The 22,616-nt window shown below is 47.0% G+C and overlaps 1 protein-coding gene across 14 annotated transcripts in view; it reads left to right on the top strand.

The window, feature by feature from the left end:
- The window catches only part of LOC105011268 (transcription factor COE1-A), a 144,047-nt gene that overhangs the window by 88,427 nt on the left and 33,004 nt on the right, over positions 1-22,616 (top strand). For 5 of the 14 annotated variants that reach the window (XM_010871165.5, XM_010871174.5, XM_010871169.5 and 2 more), the window contains exons 8-10: positions 5,283-5,424; positions 16,013-16,146; positions 21,433-21,559. In XM_010871165.5, the coding sequence (XP_010869467.3) occupies positions 5,283-5,424; positions 16,013-16,146; positions 21,433-21,559 (403 nt within the window). The remainder of the gene's footprint in view (positions 1-5,282; positions 5,425-16,012; positions 16,147-21,432; positions 21,560-22,616) is intronic. The other 9 variants (XM_020048558.3, XM_010871173.5, XM_010871167.5 and 6 more) reach the window with 3 other exon arrangements.

The raw sequence follows: 22,616 nt of genomic DNA, 5'->3' as shown, positions 1-22,616 counted from the left end.
CCTCCTAGTCACGCAGTATCACCTCCTAGTAATCAAGGATCACCTCCCTTATTGTGTAGTTAGTGTTTAGTCAGTGTGTAGTGTGTAGTTAGTTATGCGTTTAGTGTTTGATAGTGTGTAGTTACTGTGTTGGTACTTTGTAGTCGGTTGGTAGTTGCTGTAGTTAGTGTGTAGTTACTGTTTAATGACTTCGTAGTTGGTTTGTGGTTAGTGGTTAGTTAGTGTGTTTTTTGTGTGTAATTACTTTGTAGTTGATTTGTGGTTAGTGTCTGATGGTGTGTAGTTAATGTGTAATTACTTTGGATTTCTTTTGTGGTTAGTGTTTGATAGTGTGAAGTTAGTATGTAATTACCGTGTAGTTGGTTTGTGGTTTGTGTTTGATAGTGTGTAGTTAGTGTGTAATTTGTAGTTGGTTTGTGTCTACTGTTTGATAGTCTGTAGTTAGTGTGTAATTACTTCGCAGTTGGTTTGTGGTTAGTGTTTGATAGTGTGAAGTTAGTGTGTAATTACCGTGTAGTTGGTTTGTGTTTGATAGTGAGTAGTTAGTGTGTAATTTGTAGTTGGTTTGTATCTACTGTTTGATAGTGTGTAGTTAGTGTGTAGTTGATGTGGAGTTGGTTTGTGGTTAGTATTTGATAGTGTGTAGTTACTGTGTAAATGGTTTGTGGTTAGGATTGAAAAGGGTGTAGTTAGTGGGTAATTTGTAGTTGGTTTGTGCTTAGTGTGTAGTTACTGTGTAGTTGGTTTGTGGTTTGTGTTTGATAGTGTGTAGTTACTGTGTAGTTGGTTTGTGGTTAGCGTTTGATAGTGTGTAGTTACCGTGTAGTTGGTTTGTGCTTAGTGTTTGATAATGTGTAGTTAGTGTGTATTTACTGTGTAGTTGGTTTGTGGTTAGTGTTTGATAGTGTGTAGTTAGTGTGTAATTTGTAGTTGGGGTGTGTCTATGGTTTGATAGTGTGTAGTTACTGTGTAGTTGATTTGTGGTTAGTGTTTGATAGTGTGTAGTTAGTGTGTAATTTGTAGTTGGTTTGTGTCTACTGTTTGATAATGTGTAGTTAGTGTGTATTTACTGTGTAGTTGGTTTGTGGTTAGTGTTTGATAGTGTGTAGTTAGTGTGTAATTTGTAGTTGGGGTGTGTCTATGGTTTGATAGTGTGTAGTTACTGTGTAGTTGGTTTGTGATTAGTGTTTGATAGTGTGTAGTTACTGTGTAGTTGGTTTGTGATTAGTGTTTGATAGTGTGTAGTTACTGTGTAATTTGTAGTTGGTTTGTGCTTAGTGTTTGATAGTGTGTAGTTACTGTGTAGTTGGTTTGTGCTTAGTGTTTGATAGTGTGTAGTTAGTGAGTAATTTGTAGTTGGTTTGTGACTACTGTTTGATAGTGTGTACTTAGTGTGTAGTTAGTGTTTAGTTGGTTTGTGGGTAGTGTTTAGTTTGTGTCTGTGTGTGTGCTTCTGGTTCAGTGTCGTTATTGAGAGGCTAGAAGGTCAAAGAGACGTTTTGGACACTGACAGCAGGGTTAGATTGCCAAGTTCTTCCCTGCTCTTATCTTCCCCCACCATCCACCCCTCCACCCCTCCACCCCTCCACCCTCCACCCTTCCAATCCTCCACTCTTCCAACCCTCCACCCCTCCACCCTCCACCCCTCCACCCCTCCATCCCTCCACCCCTCCACCCCTCCACCTCCACCCCTCCACCATCCACCCCTCCAACCCTCCACCCTCCACTCTTCCACCCCTCCACCCCTCCACCCCTCCATCCCTCCAGCCCTCCAATTCTCCACCCCTTGACCCCTCCACCCCTCCACCCCTCCACCCCTCCACCATCCACCCCTCCAACCCTCCACCCTCCACTCTTCCACCCCTCCACCCCTCCACCCCTCCATCCCTCCAGCCCTCCAGCCCTCCAATTCTCCACCCCTTGACCCCTCCACCCCTCCACCCCTCCACCCCTCCACCCCTCCATCCCTCCAGCCCTCCAACTCTCCACTCCTTTAACCCTACAACCCTCCACCCCTCCACACCTTGACCCCTCCTCTCAGACTCCTTAATTGGGACAACACGGACAGGCCTGAAAACCAACCACCTCTCTGTCTATCTTTTCCCTTGTAATTTTTTTCCCCCTCATCTCTCACTCTCTCACTCTCTCACTCTCTCACTCTCTCTTCCTTCTTTCCTTTAATATGTGTCTCTTTCTCCCACATAACCAATCCACTACACTCTTGTTATTTTAGTCGGGGGGTTAAAAGAACGAGTGCAGAAAGATGCGAGGGGATGCAGGCTACAGATAAGGCTGCAAATCTATTTCCTTATCTTTAAAAGCCAGAGTAGAATTAGGAAGTGAGCACTTGAGACCATGTGGAGATAAACTAGAGCCCAGTTCTGTTGACAGATTTATTATAAACACACACGTGCCTCTGTTTGTGTGTGTGTGTGTGTGTGTGTGTGTGTTTGTGTGTGTGTGTGTACATTTGGGTTTCGGTGTGTGTGTTTTGGAAAGTTTGCGTTTTGCCATGTGTATGAGTCTCCCTCAGTGTTAAAACAGTTATGTAGCCTCTACTCCTGTCTGTGATTGGACAGGCTCCTGTGTCGTCACTGTCTGTGATTGGACAGGCTCCTGTGTCATCATTGTCTGTGATTGGACAGGCTCCTGTGTCGTCACAGTCTGTGATTGGACAGGCCCCTTTGTCGTCACTGTCTGTGATTGGACAGGCTCCTGTGTCGTCACTGTCTGTAATTGGACAGGCTCCTGTGTCGTCACTGTCTGTGATTGGACAGGCTCCTGCGTCATCACTGTCTGTGATTGGACAGGCTCCTGTGTCGTCACTGTCTGTGATTGGACAGGCTCCTGTGTCGTCACTGTCTGTGATTGGACAGGCTCCTGTGTCGTCACTGTCTGTGATTGGACAGGCTCCTGTGTCGTCACTGTCTGTGGCTCCTTGATTGTAAGGGTTGGCTGCTATTGTACTGGAGCTTCTGTGGACAGGCCTGTGTTTCATTGGGCTTAATTACCAGCCAGGCCCATCCGTTACTCTGTGTGCCATAGGCCAGCTTAGTGTGGAGGAGCCTCCGCCGGCAGGACGACAGGAAGACAGACACACAGGAGGTAGACAGACAAGAGACAGGCAGACAGACAGACAGGAGACAGGCAGAAAGACAGGAGACAGGCAGACAGACAGACAGGAGACAGGGAGGCAGACAGGAGACAGACAGACAGGAGACAGGCAGACAGACAGGAGACGGACAGACAGACATGAGACAGACAGACAGGCAGACAGGCAGACAGACAGGAGACAGACAGACAGGAGACAGGCAGACAGACAGGAGACAGACAGACAGGAGACAGGCAGACAGACAGGAGACAGGCAGACAGACAGGAGACGGACAGACAGACATGAGACAGACAGACAGGCAGACAGACAGGCAGACAGACAGGAGACAGACAGACAGGAGACAGGCAGACAGACAGGAGACAGACAGACAGGAGACAGGCAGACAGACAGGAGACAGGCAGACAGACAGACAGGAGACAGGCAGGCAGACAGGAGACAGACAGACAGGAGACAGGCAGACAGACAGGAGACAGGCAGACAGACAGACAGGAGACAGGCAGGCAGACAGGAGACAGACAGACAGGAGACAGGCAGGCAGACAGGAGACAGACAGACAGACATGAGACAGGCAGACAGACAGTAGACAGGCAGACAGACAGGAGACAGGCAGACAGACAGACAGGAGACAGGCAGACACTGCGCCCATTACTGACGTTCAACACAACACCAACTCCTCAGAAATGGGCTGTCTTGCTCTCGTTCCCCCTCTCACTCTCTCACCCCTCTCTCTCTCTCTCTCTCTCTCTCTTTCTCTCTCTCTCTCTCTCACTCTCTCTCATTCCCTCTACCTCTCTCTGTCCCACTGTTTCTTAATTCTCACAGAAAAGAGGTGTGAACATGTTCCTTGTGTTCTCAGCATTGCCTCTGACATTCCTGAGGACTGAGAATCACTAAGAACCACGTAAGACCCTCAAATTGTGAGCGGACCAAAGGGAGAGAGAGAGGGAGGGAGAGGGGAGAGAGAGGAAGAGAGAGGGGGGAGAGAGAGGGGGGAGAGAGATGGAAGGAGAGAGGCAGGGCTGCGTTGCTGCTGGAAGAGAATACGTGTGTCTGTCTCTGTGAGGCTGGAGCTGGGGTTGCCAAGTCTCTTGAAGCTGCGGAACAGTTTAAATGAGAGGCTCTGTTGAGCGTCAGGGTAGTCTCCATGGCCCGGCCCGGCCCGGCTCCTACAGGCCCAGTAATGAAGCTCAGCGCGTCCTGGTACTACAACTAACCCATTTGCTGCCTCCTTTTGTGTCTGGGCACTGGAGTGAGGGCCGCTTTTCATTAAAATAATCTGCTTGTCAGTCTATCAGCCAGTGGTCTTGGGTCCAAAGGGAAGAGTGGAAGACACACACACACACACACACATGTATACACACACACACATGTATACACACACACACACACGTGTATACACACACACACACATTATTAATTATTTCTTAGTGAAAATAGTTTCTGATTTATATTAGTTCCTGATTGAAAACAGTTTCTTCTTGATAACAGTTTCTTCTTGATAACAGTTTCTGACTGATAACAGTTTCTGACTGATAACAGTTTCTGACTGATAACAGTTTCTGACTGATAACAGTTTCTGACTGATAACAGTTTCTTATTGATGATAGTTTCTAACTGATAATAGTTTCTTATTGATAACAGTTTCTTCTTGATAATAGTTTCTTATTGATAACAGTTTCTTCTTGATAATAGTTTCTTACTGATAACCGTTACTTATTGATGATAGTTTCTTATTGATAACATGTTCTTATAATAGTTTCTTATTGATAATGGGTTTTTATTGATAATAGATTCGTATTAATTATAGTTTCTTATTGATGATGGGTTCTTATTGATAATAAGTTCTTATTGATAATAGGTTCTTATTGATAATGGGTTCTTATTGATAATAGGTCCTTATTGATGATGGGTTCTTATTGATAATAAGTTCTTATTGATAATAGGTTCTTATTGATAATGGGTTCTTATTGATAATAGGTCCTTATTGATGATGGGTTCTTATTGATAATAGGTTCTTATTGATAATGCGTAGTTTCAGGACGTATGTCAACATTCCAGGAATGCTGCCATGAGTTACCTTCTCCATGGGCTGTGATTGTAGTTCTGCATACCATGGAGATTGTTTTTGTGGTCACGTCCTAAACTTTGACCCCTGTGTCTTGAACTCCAGGTGGTGATGTCTACGACGGTCAGTGTGGACGGTCATGTCCTGGCAGTCTCGGACAACATGTTTGTCCACAACAACTCCAAACATGGCCGGCGCGCCCGTCGGCTGGACCCCTCGGAAGGTACGCCGTCATACCTGGAGCACGGTAGGCACCCTCTCACTCCTCTACTGTAAGGCTGTCTGTCTCTCAGGCTGTCTGTCTCTCTGTCTGTCTGTCTTGCAGCCAGTCTACAGTATATCAGTCAGAGTCACTGTCTCCCTGTGTTTCGCTGTCTGTCGGTCTCCTCTGTCTATATGCCAGTCTGTTTGAATGTACAGTATGTCCCATCTGCCTGTCAGTCCCACCTGTCTTTAACAATCGCCTTGACATTGTTTAGGCTTGCTGTAGTGGTGCTGCCATTATAATAATGCCCTGTATTCTATTAGTGGTAGAACATAGACTGACCTGCCCCTCCTCCTCCTGTATTCTATTAGTGGTAGAACATAGACTGACCTACCCCTCATCTTGTATTCTATTAGTGGTAGAACATAGACTGACCTCCCCCTCCTCCTCCTGTATTCTATTAGTGGTAGAACATAGACTGACCTACCCCTCATCTTGTATTCTATTAGTGGTAGAACATAGACTGACCTGCCCCTCCTCCTCCTGTATTCTATTAGTGGTAGAACATAGACTGACCTGCCCCTCATCTTGTATTCTATTAGTGGTAGAACATAGACTGACCTGCCCCTCCTCCTCCTGTATTCTATTAGTGGTGGAACATAGACTGACCTGCCCCTCCTCCTCCTGTATTCTATTAGTGGTAGAACATAGACTGACCTGCCCCTCCTCCTCCTCTATTCTATTAGTGGTAGAACATAGACTGACCTGCCCCTCCTCCTCCTCTATTCTATTAGTGGTAGAACATAGACTGACCTGCCCCTCCTCCTCCTGTATTCTATTAGTGGTAGAACACAGACTGACCTGCCCCTCCTCCTCCTCTATTCTATTAGTGGTAGAACATAGACTGACCTGCCCCTCCTCCTCCTGTATTCTATTAGTGGTGGAACATAGACTGACCTACCCCTCCTCCTCCTGTATTCTATTAGTGGTAGAACACAGACTGACCTGCCCCTCCTCCTCCTCTATTCTATTAGTGGTAGAACATAGACTGACCTGCCCCTCCTCCTCCTCTATTCTATTAGTGGTAGAACATAGACTGACCTGCCCCTCCTCCTCCTCTATTCTATTAGTGGTAGAACATAGACTGACCTGCCCCTCCTCCTCCTCTATTCTATTAGTGGTAGAACATAGACTGACCTGCCCCTCCTCCTCCTCTATTCTTCCAGTGGTACAACGAAGACCAACCAGCTCCTCCCTCTCTTGCAGTCTTTTAGTGGTAGAACATAGACTGACCTGCCCCTGCCCTCTATAGTCCCCTTCCCCGAGTTTTCTAGTATTAGAACATAGCGGGAGGTTGTACAGCGGCAGAGAGATATAGCTACAGCACATGGAACCCTGTCAGATCTCATGCTCCTTCACTTTATAATCTCATCATTAAATATTCACTGGGGCCAGACACGCCAAAGTCACACACGCACAGACACACACACAGACACACACACACACACACACACACACACAGACACACACACGGAGACACACACAGAGACACACACAGAGACACATACAGACACACACACACAGAGACTCATACCGGCATTCCTTCATGTGTTACCATGCATAGACACACACAGAGACACACACACACACACAGACACACACACCCACACACACACAGACACACACACACAGAGACACACACAGACACACACACAGACACACACACACAGAGACACACACACAGACACACACACAGACACACACACACAGAGACACACACAGACACACACACAGAGACACACACAGACACACACACAGACACACACACACAGAGACACACACACACCCACACACACAGACACACACCGTACCTTGTGAAAATATTCACACCCCTGTCTAGTTCTCTCACGCTGTTGGATATTTTATTTTGAAATGCTGCACTCAAAATCAATTATTGTGAGGTGACATTGATGTATGTTGGGTATTTGTACGAAATATGTTGCTTGCATATGTATTCAACATACTAAAAATTTACATTTGGTAGAGAGATTTTTCAATTTTATAATGTTGTTCAGATTGTCCAGGTTGTTCAGATTTTCCAGGTTGTTTAGGTTATCCAGGTTGTTCAGGTGTTCCTGTTGTTCAGGTTGTTCAGGTTGTCCAGGTTGTCCAGGTTGTTCAGGTGTTCCTGTTGTTCAGATTTTCCAGGTTGTTTAGGTTATCCAGGTTGTTCAGGTGTTCCTGTTGTTCAGGTTGTTCAGGTTGTCCAGGTTGTCCAGGTTGTTCAGGTGTTCCTGTTGTTCAGGTTGTTCAGGTTGTTCAGGTTGTCCAGGTTGTTCAGGTGTTCCTGTTGTTCAGGTTGTTCAGGTTGTCCAGGTTGTCCAGGTTGTTCAGGTTGTTCAGGTTGTCCAGGTTGTTCAGGTTGTCCAGGTTGTTCAGGCTGTCCAGGTTGTCCAGGTGTTCCTGTTGTTCAGATTGTCCAGGTTGTTCAGGTTGTCCAGGTTGTCCAGGTTGTTCAGGTTGTCCAGGTTGTTCAGTTGTTCAGGTTGTTCAGGTTGTTCAGGTTGTCCAGGTTGTTCAGGTTGTTCAGGTTGTTCAGGTTGTCCAGGTTGTTCAGGTTGTCCAGGTTGTTCAGGTTGTTCAGGTTGTCCAGGTTGTTCAGGTTGTTCAGGTTGTCCAGGTTGTTCAGGTTGTTCAGGTTGTCCTGTTGTTTGAGACCTGCACTACTGCAGGACAAACCCATTTTTGCATTGAGCCCCTCCAGTGTTTCTTTGGCATTGTACTTTGGATTATTATCCTGCTGAAAGCTTAATTTCCTCCCAAGCTTCTGCAGACTGAAGCGTGTTCTCTCGCAGTATTTCTCTGTGTTCCACCATCCCCTGCTGAGGAGAAGCGAGCCCACAGCCCGACGTGTTCGGGCATGACACACGCAGCTGAATCTTTGTCTCATCTGACCACAAAACCTTTTCTGGTATCACAGCCGGGGGATTCTCATGCTTTTTTGAGTAATGGCGTCTTTCTTTGCTTGATTCGCAGCCTGATCAATGAACCCACTGACAGTGCTTTTTTCAATCCCAACGAATATCACAGCAGCTAAATACCTTTTGCCGGATGCTTTGTGGGTGGATTAAGGGGTGGCATTGGGTAGGTGGCTGTCAAGACGCCATCCACCCACTTCACGTGTGTTCGGTCATGCAGAAGAATGGAGCCTCATTAGCCCGAGCCTGTCTCGTAGTCCATGAGAGGGACGCATCACTGGTCACTTCCCTTCTCCCAGACGGGAGGGTCTCTGAAAGCAAGCCGTCTCTCCGGTGCCTGGGTCCCTCGGCGTTGAGGCTTGGAGACCCCGCGTATGAGTTAGCGCACGATGGCCCCAGTATGAGGGTTATTTGCATCGTGTCAGCCATTGGTTCACTCCGTCTATCGGTCGTTCCCATTCATTGAAGAGGCACAGCAGGTTTCCTCCGATGATTCAGGAAATATGTGTGCTCATTTGAGTGTAGGTCTGTTTGAGCTGCGAGGACTCACACTTCTCTAGCTCCTTCCTCTGGCCACGTGCACCACAGTGCATCACTGCTTGCAAGCTTTCCTGCTCAGTAATAGATGGGTAAAACGGTCTGGAAAATGCTCTTTCTCTCTCATGGCCATGCAAAAAAAAGGGTTTTTCAGGGGGGGCTCTTAAATGAAGAGCGGAGTAACAAAACAGACTCCCTCCCCAGTGGTGCCTGTTTTATTTGATTACACATATGTTTCAAGACGACCCCCAGGATTAGAGGAGAACATGTATTTCCTCAGAGACAGGAGGCCGTAGCACTGAGCCTTTGTCTGTCTACATGACCACAGACCATAGACCAGGTTAGGGACAGTTTAGCCAGAACTCGGAGCCAAGGCCATGGGGCTGTTAAAACAAATCCAATAACTTTCTCATTTTCTAGCAGAAGGATTTAAGAGCAGTGCAGAGCTAATTTTTTCCGGCTCCTGTGACATTCTTAAATTCTCCATTGGCTCTGGTGCGGTCTTGGTGGTTCTGGATGGTTCTGAGTGGGTCTGGGGGTTCTGGGTAGGCCTAGCTGAGTTGGGGTGGGCCTTGATGTGCCTTGGTGTTTCTGGGTTGGTCTGGGTGCATCAGTATGGATCATCTGGGTGGGTATGGGTGGGTCTGGGTTGGTCTGTGTGAGTCGTCTGGGTAGTTCTGTGTGGGTCTGGGGGTTTTGGGTGGGCTTGGCTTGGTCTGGGTAGGCCTGGGTCTTCTGGGTGGGTCTTTTTTTTTTCTGGGTTTGTTGGATAGGTCTGTGTGTGTCTGTATAGGTACCAAAGTTGATTGCCCTTAAAGAAATCAACCTTTTTCTAATCCTAACCCTTAACCTAACCTCAAGCTAACCTTAACCTAATTAACATTTAGGACTAAACCTATCCCAATGCCTCACCCTAACGCTAAACCTAACCAGTAATGCCTAACCTGAATCTAACGCCAAACTGTATGTTTTTCCCTGAACATAACACTTTCAACAAACTGCCTTTTTCAAAATGGGCAGTAAACTTTTTCTGATTTAACCGCAGTTCACTGTTATATAGTTAAGTCAAAAACACACACACCCCGACCCACACACACACACACACTCTTCCATCCACACGACCCCAGCAGCCTCCAGACAAAGGACCATCTGGAACAAGAAGAGCAGAGAAGCCTGCCCATGTAGAGAGAGAAAGAGGGAGACACAGAGAAAGAGAGAGAGGGAGAACAGAAACCAGGAGTCCCCAGAGGTAACGGAAGTCCCCAGGCGTCCTGAGGAAGGAGGAGAGACAGCAATCTGTCCCTAATGGAATGACCTCACGTGTGTCTGTCTGTGTGTCTGGGTGTCTTTCTGTCTGTGTGTCTGTCTGTGTGTCTGTCTGTATGTCTGTCTATTTCTGTGTGTCAGTCTGTGTGTCTGGGTGTCTGTCTGTGTGTCAGTCTGTGTGTCTGGGTGTCTGTCTGTCTGTCTGTGGGTCTGTATGTCTGTGTGTCTGTCTGTATGTCTGTGTGTCTGTATGTATGTCTGTGTGTCTGTATGTATGTCTGTGTGTCTGTCTGTGTGTCTGTATGTCTGTGTGTCTGTCTGTATGTCTGTGTGTCTGTATGTATATCTGTGTGTCTGTCTGTGTGTCTGTATGTCTGTGTAAGTGTCTGTATGGCTGTGTGTCTGTCTGTATGTCTGTGTGTCTGTCTGTATGTCTGTGTGTCTGTATGTATGTCTGTGTGTCTGTATGTATGTCTGTGTGTCTGTCTGTGTGTCTGTATGTCTGTGTCTGTATGTATGTCTGTGTGTCTGTATGTATGTCTGTATGTCTGTCTGTGTGTCTGTATGTCTGTGTGTCTGTCTGTATGTCTGTGTGTCTGTATGTATGTCTGTGTGTGTGTCTGTATGTCTGTGTGTCTGTCTGTATGTCTGTGTGTCTGTCTGTATGTCTGTGTGTGTGTCTGTCCAAACTTGTGTCTGTTTTCACACTATCCTTCCAGGATTAATTAAGGTGCGTTTGTGTGTTTTTGCGTCTAAATGTTTGTTTGTGCGTGCGGTATGCACATCCTTGTATGTTTACCGTGTTTGTTTGCGTGTATATGTGTAGTATGCTGTTGCACGGCGAGCTAGAGAGCAGCATGGAGAGCAGATGGCATGGAGAAAGACTGGAAAAGTTTAATCCTATCAGATGGATTGGCGCTTCTCCATCTGGTTAATCCACGCACAATTTCAACACGGGCAACACAGGCGACTTAGGCGAAGATTACTGTCACAGATTGCTGCCCCAGACCTCCCCCCACTCCCCCTTCGTTTACCACTGGGCCAAATTGCATTATGGTCAGGCATCCACAATGAGGAAGACAGCCCACTGCCCCTCAGGCTAAGGAAAGAGACTCATCTCAATTCATCCCACTGAATACTGCTGGATTATTTTCCTCTCCCAAAGCCGACATGTCAAATGCATGTAACATAAAGAAGATTAACGTGTTTATTTGAGTTTTGAAAGTTAGTCTTTTTTGCGGGGGGAGACAAAGAAGGCTGTGATTATTATGTGAAAGAAGACTTTAAATTAAAACATGGATACCGAAACTAAACTACCTCACCCCAGGCCCCTTATTTGAGTTGAAACATAATATGGTTTCCCCGTCCTCCTCTCTCTCTTACTTTCTCTCTGTAATTCCCTCTTTCTGTCTTTCTTTCTCTCCCTCTCTCTTTACTCTTGTGTGTAATGATTACTTTATATACATTTCTATGTTATTTTTTTTTTGGTGGGGGGGTGTTATTGATTATACAGTATGCTCACTTAGGGCTTGTTTGCATTATGCCATTTCCCAACACGTGTCAAAGAAGAATCGAGATGCCAGATTATTTTGTAGTGTAAACTTGCAGATATCCGTAGCTCAAGATGCCACGCCACCTTCCGAGGAAGCGTACGCTACAATTTCAATAGAGCCCCTTGAAGTTTGGCAAGTGTGAAGACAATTCTGTCAGAACGTTACAGAAGCTCTGTGCAGTGATCATGCCTATCGCTTGATTCTCCCACGATGGATGACGATAAACCTGTGTGTATCGTCCCAAACATGCTATGGAAATGACTATGCAAACTAAGAGAAATGTATCTAATGTTTTATTCTCTCTCTCTTAATGTAAACAAGCCCTTATTTTCCACTTGGGTTGGCAGTGTAAACAAATATCCCTTTGCCAATAAAGCCTTTGAATTTCAAATGATATTAAGAGAAACAATGACAGAGTAAGAATGCAAAAGAGAGGGGGCAGAGAGAGAGGGAGTGGGGAAGAGAGAGAGAGAGTGGGGGAGAAAGAGGGAGAGGGTGGGGGAGAGAGAGAGAGAGAGTGGGGGAGAGAGAGGGAGAGAGAGAGGGAGAGAGAGAGTGGGGGAGAGAGAGGGAGAGATGTTCCAGAATTTTAAGGAGATTCTGGGTGTGAGTTCCAGCTGTAATTGATCCCCTGTTTTTCTGCCTGATCTCCATTCAGAGCTGTTAAAACCACCAACACTTTTCTGTGGGGTGTGTGTTTGTGTGTGTGGTGGGGTGTGTGTGTGTGTGTGGTGTGGTGGGGTGTCTGTGCGCAACGTTGTACTCCTAGTTGAGTCCAGCTGTGGGAGTTTTTTAGTATGTTTTTTGGTTTCCTGCTTTGGCCTCACGCTTACAGACTGTGAGGTGTCAGATCACCAGAGCCCACTTTCTAGTGCAACATTCACAGACACACACACAGACACACACACAGACACCCACACACACAGACACACAGACACACACACAAACACACACACACACACACACACACCCACACACACAGACACACACACACACACACAAACACACACAGACACACACAGACACACAAACACACACAGACACACACACACACACACACACACAGACACACACACACACACACACAGACACACAGACACACACACAAACATACACAGACACACACAAACAGACACACAGACACACACGCAGACACACACACACACACACACACACACACACACAAACACACACAGACACACAAACACACACAGACAAACACACAAACATACACAGACACACACACAGATACACAGACACACACACATACACACACAGACACACAGACACACACACACACACACACACACACACAGACACACACACACACACACAGACACACAGACACACACACAAACATACACAGACACACACAAACAGACACACAGACACACACGCAGACACACACACACACACACACACAAACACACACAGACACACAAACACACACAGACAAACACACAAACATACACAGACACACACACAGATACACAGACACACACACATACACACACAGACACACAGACACACACACAGACACATAGACATACACACAGCCATTCATGTGACCCTGTTTTCTAGTGGGAGAGTGTGAAGCCCAGGTGGGGCCAGTGACTGCATTGTCAGCAGTATCCAGGGCAACACTGAAGGGCCTCCAGACCCGAACACCTGAACCGGGGGGGTAGTTAAAGACATAACGTGGAACCTGGTGTACCACCTTTCTTAAATAAAAAAGCTTCGTCATGACTGTTAAACCCGGCTTAATGACTTTACCTCTCTATCTAAATGGCATTACCTCTCTATCTAAATGGCATTACCTCTCTATCTAAATGGCATTACCTCTCTATCTAAATGGCATTACCCCTCTATCTAAATGGCATTACCCCTCTATCTTAATGGCATTACCCCTCTATCTAAATGGCATTACCCCTCTATCTTAATGACATTACCCCTCTATCTTAATGACGTTACCATCTATCTTAATGACGTTACCCCTCTTTCTTAATGACGTTACCCCTCTATCTTAATGACGTTACCCCTCTATCTGTGGTCATAAAGCTGGAGGGACTGTGAGTGAGGTGGCCCTAACAAGTTTCTACATCTTTTTGCCAGTGTTCTAAGGGAAGTGATTAAGTTATTGAGTGGATTTACACATGATGAAACAGTCAGGGAACTGCCCGGGGTCTTCCTCCCATTATCCAGTGATGTTGATACTGTCAGGGAACTGCCTGGGGTCTTCCTACCATCATCCAGTGATCATGAAACAATCAGGGAACTGCCCGGGGTCTTCCTCCCATTATCCAGTGATGTTGAAACTGTCAGGGAACTGCCCGGGGTCTTCCTACCATCATCCAGTGATCATGAAACAATCAGGGAACTGCCTGGGGTCTTCCTACCATCATCCAGTGATCATGAAACAATCAGGGAACTGCCCGGGGTCTTCCACCCATCATCCAGTGATGATGAAACAGTCAGGGAACTGCCCGGGGTCTTCCTACCATCATCCAGTGATCATGAAACAATCAGGGAACTGCCCGGGGTCTTCCTCCCATCATCCAGTGATGATGGAACTGCCCGGGGTCTTCCTCCCATCATCCAGTGATGATGAAACAATCAGGGAACTGCCCGGGGTCTTCCTCCCATCATCCAGTGATGATGAAACAGTCAGGGAACTGCCCGGGGTCTTCCTCCCATCATCCAGTGATGATGGAACTGCCCGGGGTCTTCCTCCCATTATCCAGTGATGTTGAAACTGTCAGGGAACTGCCCGGGGTCTTCCTACCATCATCCAGCAGGGCTCGACAATAATGATGGCCCCATGCCAGTAAAAATACTTAGAGCCCTGATCCAGTGACGATGAAACAATGAGTTTATTCACTAATTACATTTACACACACTCAGAATGGCACTCGGTGTGATAGCTTTGCTATTGGAACAGGGAATGGGATTTAGTTCAAAGTTTGAAGGTGTCTTGATGTGGAAAGCATAGTGTTATTGGAATTGAAAAAGTAACTCAGATTATTTTGGTCATTATCTTTGGGTGATTATTAATGTGATCTTTTGGTGATCATTGATGTGATCTTTTGATCATGATTGACCTGTAATTGGGAAAGGTCTAATGTGGTTATGGACGCTATCCAATATCAGCCAGAAGCAGCAACATCAGCACTGGACTGACCTCAGACTGCAGGGATACTCACTGTTCTGCACTGACCTCAGACTGTAGTGGAAACACTAGACTGTACTGACCACTCTGTCTCCCATTCCAAGCATCAAAATCCTTCTATTGACCAGGACGTTCTCACCTTTACTGCAAGGTTACAAGTTAAAAGGCGATAGCGACTAACACAGTTCAATATTTTTCCCACAACAATAACTGTAGTAAAACTCTCATCTAGATGTTGTAAAATCTATGCATCAACTCCATATTACTAGAAATGTAACCTTAACCAGTGAATGCTAGTGATGGTCAGCTGTGCTTCCTATAACCTGTTTTAATGCAGGTTAGCCTGCTAATAGTGCCGCATGCAAACCAAAACGTACAGATGGGTGTCGAATAACAGGAAAAAACAACATCAAGTGTTGGAAACATCTGCATTTGATATGTTCCCCCACACATTCATTCATGTTTTTCCTTTTATTTGTCGCCCATCTGTATAATTTTAAGTGGTATGATATACAGTGGGGAGAACAAGTATTTGATACACTGCCAATTTTGCAGGTTTTCCTACTTACAAAGCATGTAGAGGTCCGTCATTTTTATCATAGGTACTCTTCAACTGTGAGTGACGGAATCTAAAACAAAAATCCACTAAAATCACATTGTATGATTTATAAGTAATTAATTAGCATTTTATTGCCTGCCATAAATATTTGATACATCAGAAAAGCAGAACTTAATATTTGGTACAGAAACCTCGCCATCTCGCGATACATGGCCCCATCCATACCCCCCTCAATACGGTGCAGTCGTCCTGTCCCCATTGCAGAAAAGCAGCCCCAAAGAATGATGTTTCCACCTCCATGCTTCACGGTTGGGATGGTGTTCTTGGGGTTGTACTCGTCCGTCTTCTTCCTCCAATCACGGCGAGTGGTTTTGTCTCATCACTTCCTCTTCCTTTTCAACCTTCCTTCCTCCCTCGTGTTTTGGGTGTCTTGTTTGACGTCACTGTTACATGTCTTTTATCGCACGTTATTGGGCTACTTGATTATTCCGTGGAAGGAACTCTCTGTGGTGGTTTAACCATAAGTTGTCTTGTTTCCCCTCCCCTCCGCTCGCTCCCCTGTGCCTGGAAGCAGCTGCCCCCTGCATCAAAGCCATCAGCCCCAGTGAGGGTTGGACAACAGGGGGTGCTACTGTCATCATCATAGGGGACAACTTCTTTGACGGCCTCCAGGTTATCTTTGGTACCATGCTGGTCTGGAGTGAGGTGAGTACATAACAATACACACCCGTGCTACACACACACACATTCACATGTGCAGTAAGACACCATCTCGTCCCATCTATACTGAGCAGAGTGTCAGAGTGTTCGGTGTGGTGATGTGTGCGTGTTTACGAGGCTGTAGTTCATAACAATATATCCTGTAGATTTCTGTCCTGAAAAGGGAAAACAGTGAGTCCAACTATGCCAGCTGTGGTAAAGGTCATACCAATTCTCCCCAGATGAAACCAACTCACGCAAAACACTCATGGAAATATCAATAAGGCATTGGGGCTAAACTGAATTCTGCGGTCGTTGAAATAACTGTTAAATGTAGTTTTCTTCCAGAGCTATGAAGCAAGAATTTTGTTTTTTTTGCAACTCTGGTTTTGAAACTTCGTAGGAAACAAAAGCCATGTGTTTGTTCAACTTACACAATCACATGACCTTCCTTGACGGGAATGTGACTTCTGTCGATTCCAATTAGGCTTTTTCCATCAGGAAACAAAAGCCTGGTCGCTTTCTCAGTCTCTCCCTCGTTGCCCGCTGTACTGTACAGTCCATTTGAATCTGACCTTCCGTAGATGGAGGCAAGTCATCCTGACACAGCCTCCAGAGATGTAATGGAAGCTGTCTTTATTCTCCTTCACAGCTGAACATGTGAATATGAAAGGCCATCTAAGTGCTCTGTATGGGCTAGTATGAAGGCGCGTGTGTGTGTGTGTGTGTGTGTGTGTGTGTGTGCACGTGTGCCATAGCTAGATTGTTCTCTAGTATGTGCTTTGTACACCTCACAGACACCAGCACACAGTTTCTCATCTCCTGCTGCCCAGGAGCCGACCAGTCATCACAGGGGCCAACCAATCAACACAGGGGTCAGTCAGTCAACACAGGGGTCAGTCCGTCAAAAAAGGGGCCAATCAGTCAACACAGGGGCCAATCAGTCAACACAGGGGCCAATCAGTCAACACAGGGGCCAACCAATCAACACAGGGGCCAACCAATCAACACAGGGGTCAGTCAGTCAACACAGGGGCCAATCAGTCAACACAGGGGCCAATCAGTCAACACAGGGGCCAACCAATCAACACAGGGGCCAATCAGTCAACACAGGGGTCAGTCAGTCAACACAGGGGCCAACCAATCAACACAGGGGCCAACCAATCAACACAGGGGCCAACCAATCAACACAGGGGTCAGTCAGTCAACACAGGGGCCAATCAGTCAACACAGGGGCCAATCAGTCAACACAGGGGCCAATCAGTCAACACAGGGGCCAACCAATCAACACAGGGGTCAGTCAGTCAACACAGGGGCCAATCAGTCAACACAGGGGCCAACCAATCAACACAGGGGCCAATCAGTCAAAAAAGGGGCCGACCAGTCAACACAGGGACCAATCAGGGAACACAGGGGCCAACCACTCAACACAGGGGCCAATCAGTCAACACAAGGGCCAATCAGGGAACAAATTCAGCTGCTATTTATTCAGCACAGACCTCTGATGTGCTTCTGATACACTCAGTAAACTGTCTCACAGGTCTGGAAATGACCTCTGATGTGGTCATTTAATGGGTGCCCTGGAGAGTGTAAAGGGAGTGAATTCTGAGACATCATCTTTATGCACCTTGGCAATTTGTTTCAGTTTCACCCATTGCAGAAATAATCCTGCAGCAACAGGAAATGTAAGGAATCGTGTGTTTGTTATTAATGGTATTTGTTTTGGGAGGTGTTGATATGTTGTTTGTTAGGGCAAAAAACACTTCTGGCATTCTAACAGGAAAATAATCAACGAATGCCTTTTGAACTGACTAATACTCGACAAGTTTGCATTTCCTGCTGCGATCAGATTAAAATATGGCATCTGTAAGCCATACTGGATGAGTTTCAGACCAGGGTTAGTACGCTACATTGCTGACAGAGTGGGACTCAGTGTATTACCTGGTATGTACACCTTCTGCTCTCCTCTATATTTTACATCTGGGACACATTAAAAGGAAGAGCCCCCCCCCCCCCCCCCCCCCATGGCCTCTGTGACTTCTCAGCTGTATCGCCCACAGGGAGAAAGATCTCATTTCCAGATATAGAAAAAGAGAGAAAGTGAAAGAGAAATGGTGGAGGGGTGAGAAAGCGAGGATGAAGGGTGGAGGACCGAGGAAGAAAGGGATTAATGTGGAAAAAGGTTGGAGGACTGAGGAAGGATGGGATTAAAGTGGAAAAAGGTTGGAGGACTGAGGAAGGATGGGATTAAAGTGGAAAAAGGTTGGAGGACTGAGGAAGGCTGGGATTAAAGTGGAAAAAGGTTGGAGGACTGAGGAAGGCTGGGATTAATGTGGAAGGCGGGTGGAGGACTGAGGAAGGCTGGGATTAATGTGGAAGGCGGGTGGAGGACTGAGGAAGGCTGGGATTAATGTGGAAGGCGGGTGGAGGACTGAGGAAGGCTGGGATTAATGTGGAAGGCGGGTGGAGGACTGAGGAAGGGAGGGATTAATGTGGAAGGCGGGTGGAGGACTGAGGAAGGCTGGGATTAATGTGGAAGGTGGGTGGAGGACCGAGGAAGGCTGGGATTAATATGGAAGGTGGGTGGAGGACCGAGGAAGGCTGGGATTAATATGGAAGGCGGGTGGAGGACCGAGGAAGGCTGGGATTAATATGGAAGGCGGGTGGAGGACCGAGGAAGGCTGGGATTAATATGGAAGGCGGGTGGAGGAGGGAGGAAGGGAGGGATTAATGTGGAAGGCGGGTGGAGGACTGAGGAAGGCTGGGATTAATATGGAAGGCGGGTGGAGGAGGGAGGAAGGGAGGGATTAATGTGGAAGGCGGGTGGAGGACTGAGGAAGGCTGGGATTAATATGGAAGGCGGGTGGAGGACCGAGGAAGGCTGGGATTAATATGGAAGGCGGGTGGAGGAGGGAGGAAGGGAGGGATGCGGGTTGGAGGGCTGAGGAGGACAGGGGTGAAGGCGGAACCTTTATGCTTAAACCTATCCTAACCCTAAATCTAACTTGTAATGACTAAACCTGAAAGTAAGCCCAGTTCTAACATTATGCCCAATTGTAAACGTTTCCCTAAACCTAATCTTCATACCAGAAAACACATTGTCCCTAGTGGGGACCTGCCAAAATACTGTGGTGAGCAATTTGTCAGGATTTACTATCTTTGTGGGGATTTCCGCTCGCCTGCATATACATAAACGTGGATCTCACACACACACACGCACACACACACACACACACACCATGGTTGTACTGGTGGGGGTGGAGATGAGTTAGGCGGTGGAGCAGGGTTATGGGTGGAGGGCTGGAGGGCAGGGCAACCTTGTAACCATAGTGCCGGTAAGAGCAGCTTGAACAAGGCCAAAGTTGATTTCCTCTCTGCCTGCCACTCAATCTGCTGGCTAATGAGCTGATCCAATCTTCAACACACTGCAGTCAGCTCTCCTCTCTCCTGAACGCCAGCAACTCAGCTATAATAACCTCTGCTTATTTATTTTATATCTTTTTTGTCCTAATTTGCAGAACCGTGTTGGCATGATGTTAATACATGGCTTTCAAGTCAGTTGGCGTCAACAAAGAAATTGGCCTTGTATATTTTTTACATTGTTTCTTTTTTAATTTGCGGAATAATTGCAGTCTTCTTTACTCACTCTTGGCTAGTGGAAGAGGAAATGTTGCTACAGTATTTACCTCTTGCCAGTGGTTCAGAGCCAGCTCTGGTCATGGGGGATGGGTCAGAAATAGCCTTGATTAGGCCTCCTGAGGAAGTTGTCCAGCTGCTCTGCCTTCAATGCCTGTTTGCCCAGCCTCAACCCTCAGCCCAGGAAACAACCAGATGCCCGATCAGCCTCTTTCTCCTTTCACCCCTCATCTCTGGAGTGTTCTTATAACTGTGGCTTTATCCTGTAGCTGCACTCTTCAAAAGAGGGTATTGGACGTTTCCAGAGTTCCCAGGCTACCCCTGTGATACGCAAGGAAGTGGTTTGGGTTCTCCGTTGAACTCTCGTTGAAAACTGTCCTAAAAAACTGAATATAGTTTTTCCCTGGAACCCAAATGGGTTCTGCAAAGGGTTCTCCCACAGAACCAATCAAAAAATGGGACAGAGCATTTCATTTTCTAAATGGACCGTGTTGTTTGTCGGGCCTGCTGGGTTGAGGCACTGTCCGGCCCCTGGTCTTGTGTAAAAAGTGCCGGGCCCCCGCAGTGTGTTTCCAATTACAACCCTCCCATAGTGGAGGGGCCAGGGGTCAGGCTGCTCTCAGGGGCCCCCAAATATCACCCAGCCAGTCAGCCCCCCCAGCCTGATCACTCCCTGTACCCCGATACTGATCAGCCCCGTGGAAGTGTGATAGCTATCAACCAGACTTAATAAACACACACACACAGTACACACACACACACACACACTCAGTGATGGTTCCCATGTTGTCTCCCCAAGTCACTCAAGCCCCGTGTTTATTTACCTCCAGCAACATGGCTCCGCTCCAATAATATCACGGGTGTATGTATTTGTGTGTGTGTGTGTGTGTGTGCGCGCGCTCTTTACATCACCAGGATACACTTAACACACTTTTCAACGAGAACTCTCAATACGCTGCAGTGCAGATGACTCGGTGCCCCCGGAAAAGCCCTTCATTCACAACACGTGATCACGTCAATAAACATGTTTTTAAAAGTCTGACGGCAGTGTTGACAGTTAGTCCCCCTCCTCCACTCCACTTCTCTCTGTCTCCACCAGCCGTCCCTCCTTCAGTGTGAAGGGGGCTTTTCCTGGAGTCCCCTGGACAGAGAATAGAGGAGAATCATTCATGTGAAGTGTTTGTTTACTCTTTTGAAGAGCACCACTTTGACACTGAGAGGAGACGAGAGGAGGGGATGGGAGGCGTGGAGAATGGGAGGAGATGGAAAAGGAGGGCTGGGGAAGAGAAGAAAGGAGAGGTGGTGAGGACAGGGGAGGGGAGGAGATGTGAGTGGAGAGAAAAGGGGGGAGGTGAGGAGACGAGAAGGGGAAGGGAGGTGAGGAGCTCAAAGGGGAGGAGAGAGGAGGGGAAGAATCGGAGGTGACGAGAGGGGAGGAGAGAAGAGGAGGGGAGGAGAGAAGAGGAGGTGAGGAGGGGAGGGGAGGAGAAAAGAGGGGAGGTGAGGAGACGAGAGGGGAAGGGAGGAGAGGAGAGAATGGGGTAATGAGGAGATGGGGAGGAGGAGATGATAGGGGGAGGAATCGGAGGGTGAACAGCACCATACAGACAGACCTGACTAACTCTCCCATGCTCCTCTCTGCCTGTGGTCCTGCAGCTCATCACGCCCCACGCCATCCGGGTTCAGACTCCGCCCCGCCACATCCCAGGGGTGGTAGAGGTGACCCTGTCCTACAAGTCCAAACAGTTCTGTAAAGGCACGCCCGGGCGCTTCATCTACACAGGTCAGTCATCCCCAGTGCACAACATACAGGACGAGTCCTCTGTCGTTGCTCCTCGGGGGTTTCAGGCTGGTCGTCGGTAGAAGCACTTCATGACCCCAGCTGAGATGCAAAAAGGGCTTCAGAAAACAAGATAGATTGACATATGGGATAGTTCGCCCGGAATCCAAAAAAGAAAAATTGCATTGCTTTCCCGATAAGCACTCCGTGGACACAGTTTGACAGGAATCCATGCTAACGTTTTCATGGCACAAATGCCATTGACATCCTGGCGCCGTGACAGTATTCACAGTTTTCATCGTTCCCCGAAGTTGATTCAAGAATGTTAGGTTTTAATTGGACAGGAAAGTGATGAAAGACAGAAGAGACATTTCTTTCCCGACAGAGCATTAGGTCAGACTCAAACCCGTGCCATCACAGTACATATGCACTAGGGGCAGAGGTCTGCACCACTCTAGGAATCTTACATTCACTATGAAGATCAACAAAGTCACACACAGATAATCTGAGCACTGATGCATGAAACATAGGAATATTGTTAGCATGATGTGAAGGGACTTGACAGAACATTTCCTGCTGACTATAAAGCTATCACCTCTTTTATTATTGAAATGCATCCTCTTCATCACCCCCAAAGTACTGAACAGAAAACATACTTACCGTGATTATATCCTCCCAAGCTCACTCTGTCTGTATGTCTCTCTTGGTCCATCTCTCTGGTTTTTTCTTTCTTTCTCTGTCTCTCTCTCTGTCTCTCTGTAGCTGTGTGATTCGTAGTAGATGACAGAGGGGTTTCCTATCAAACACAAGCCTAATCTGGCTAAAGAATCCCTCCTATTTCCTCTTAATGCTTGGCAGGGAACTCTCACAAGCAGTGACATCCTGTATATTCCACTAGATAAGAACAATAGAGAACCTATCTCTCCATCCGAGGAAGGAAAGAGGGTCCTGATTAATCCATCACTGAGAGTGGCCACTGGTCTGCTGTCTGGCCCTGCAGCCTGTCCACACACACCGTGTTTATGTGCAGAAATTAGCAACGAGTTATACGGGCGCCGAG

The sequence above is a fragment of the Esox lucius genome, chromosome 7 (assembly GCF_011004845.1).
Source record: "Esox lucius isolate fEsoLuc1 chromosome 7, fEsoLuc1.pri, whole genome shotgun sequence".
NCBI classification, from domain to species: domain Eukaryota; kingdom Metazoa; phylum Chordata; class Actinopteri; order Esociformes; family Esocidae; genus Esox; species Esox lucius.
The sequence above is the reverse complement of the archived record's forward strand: the minus strand, read 5'-3'. Positions and strand labels throughout refer to the sequence as shown.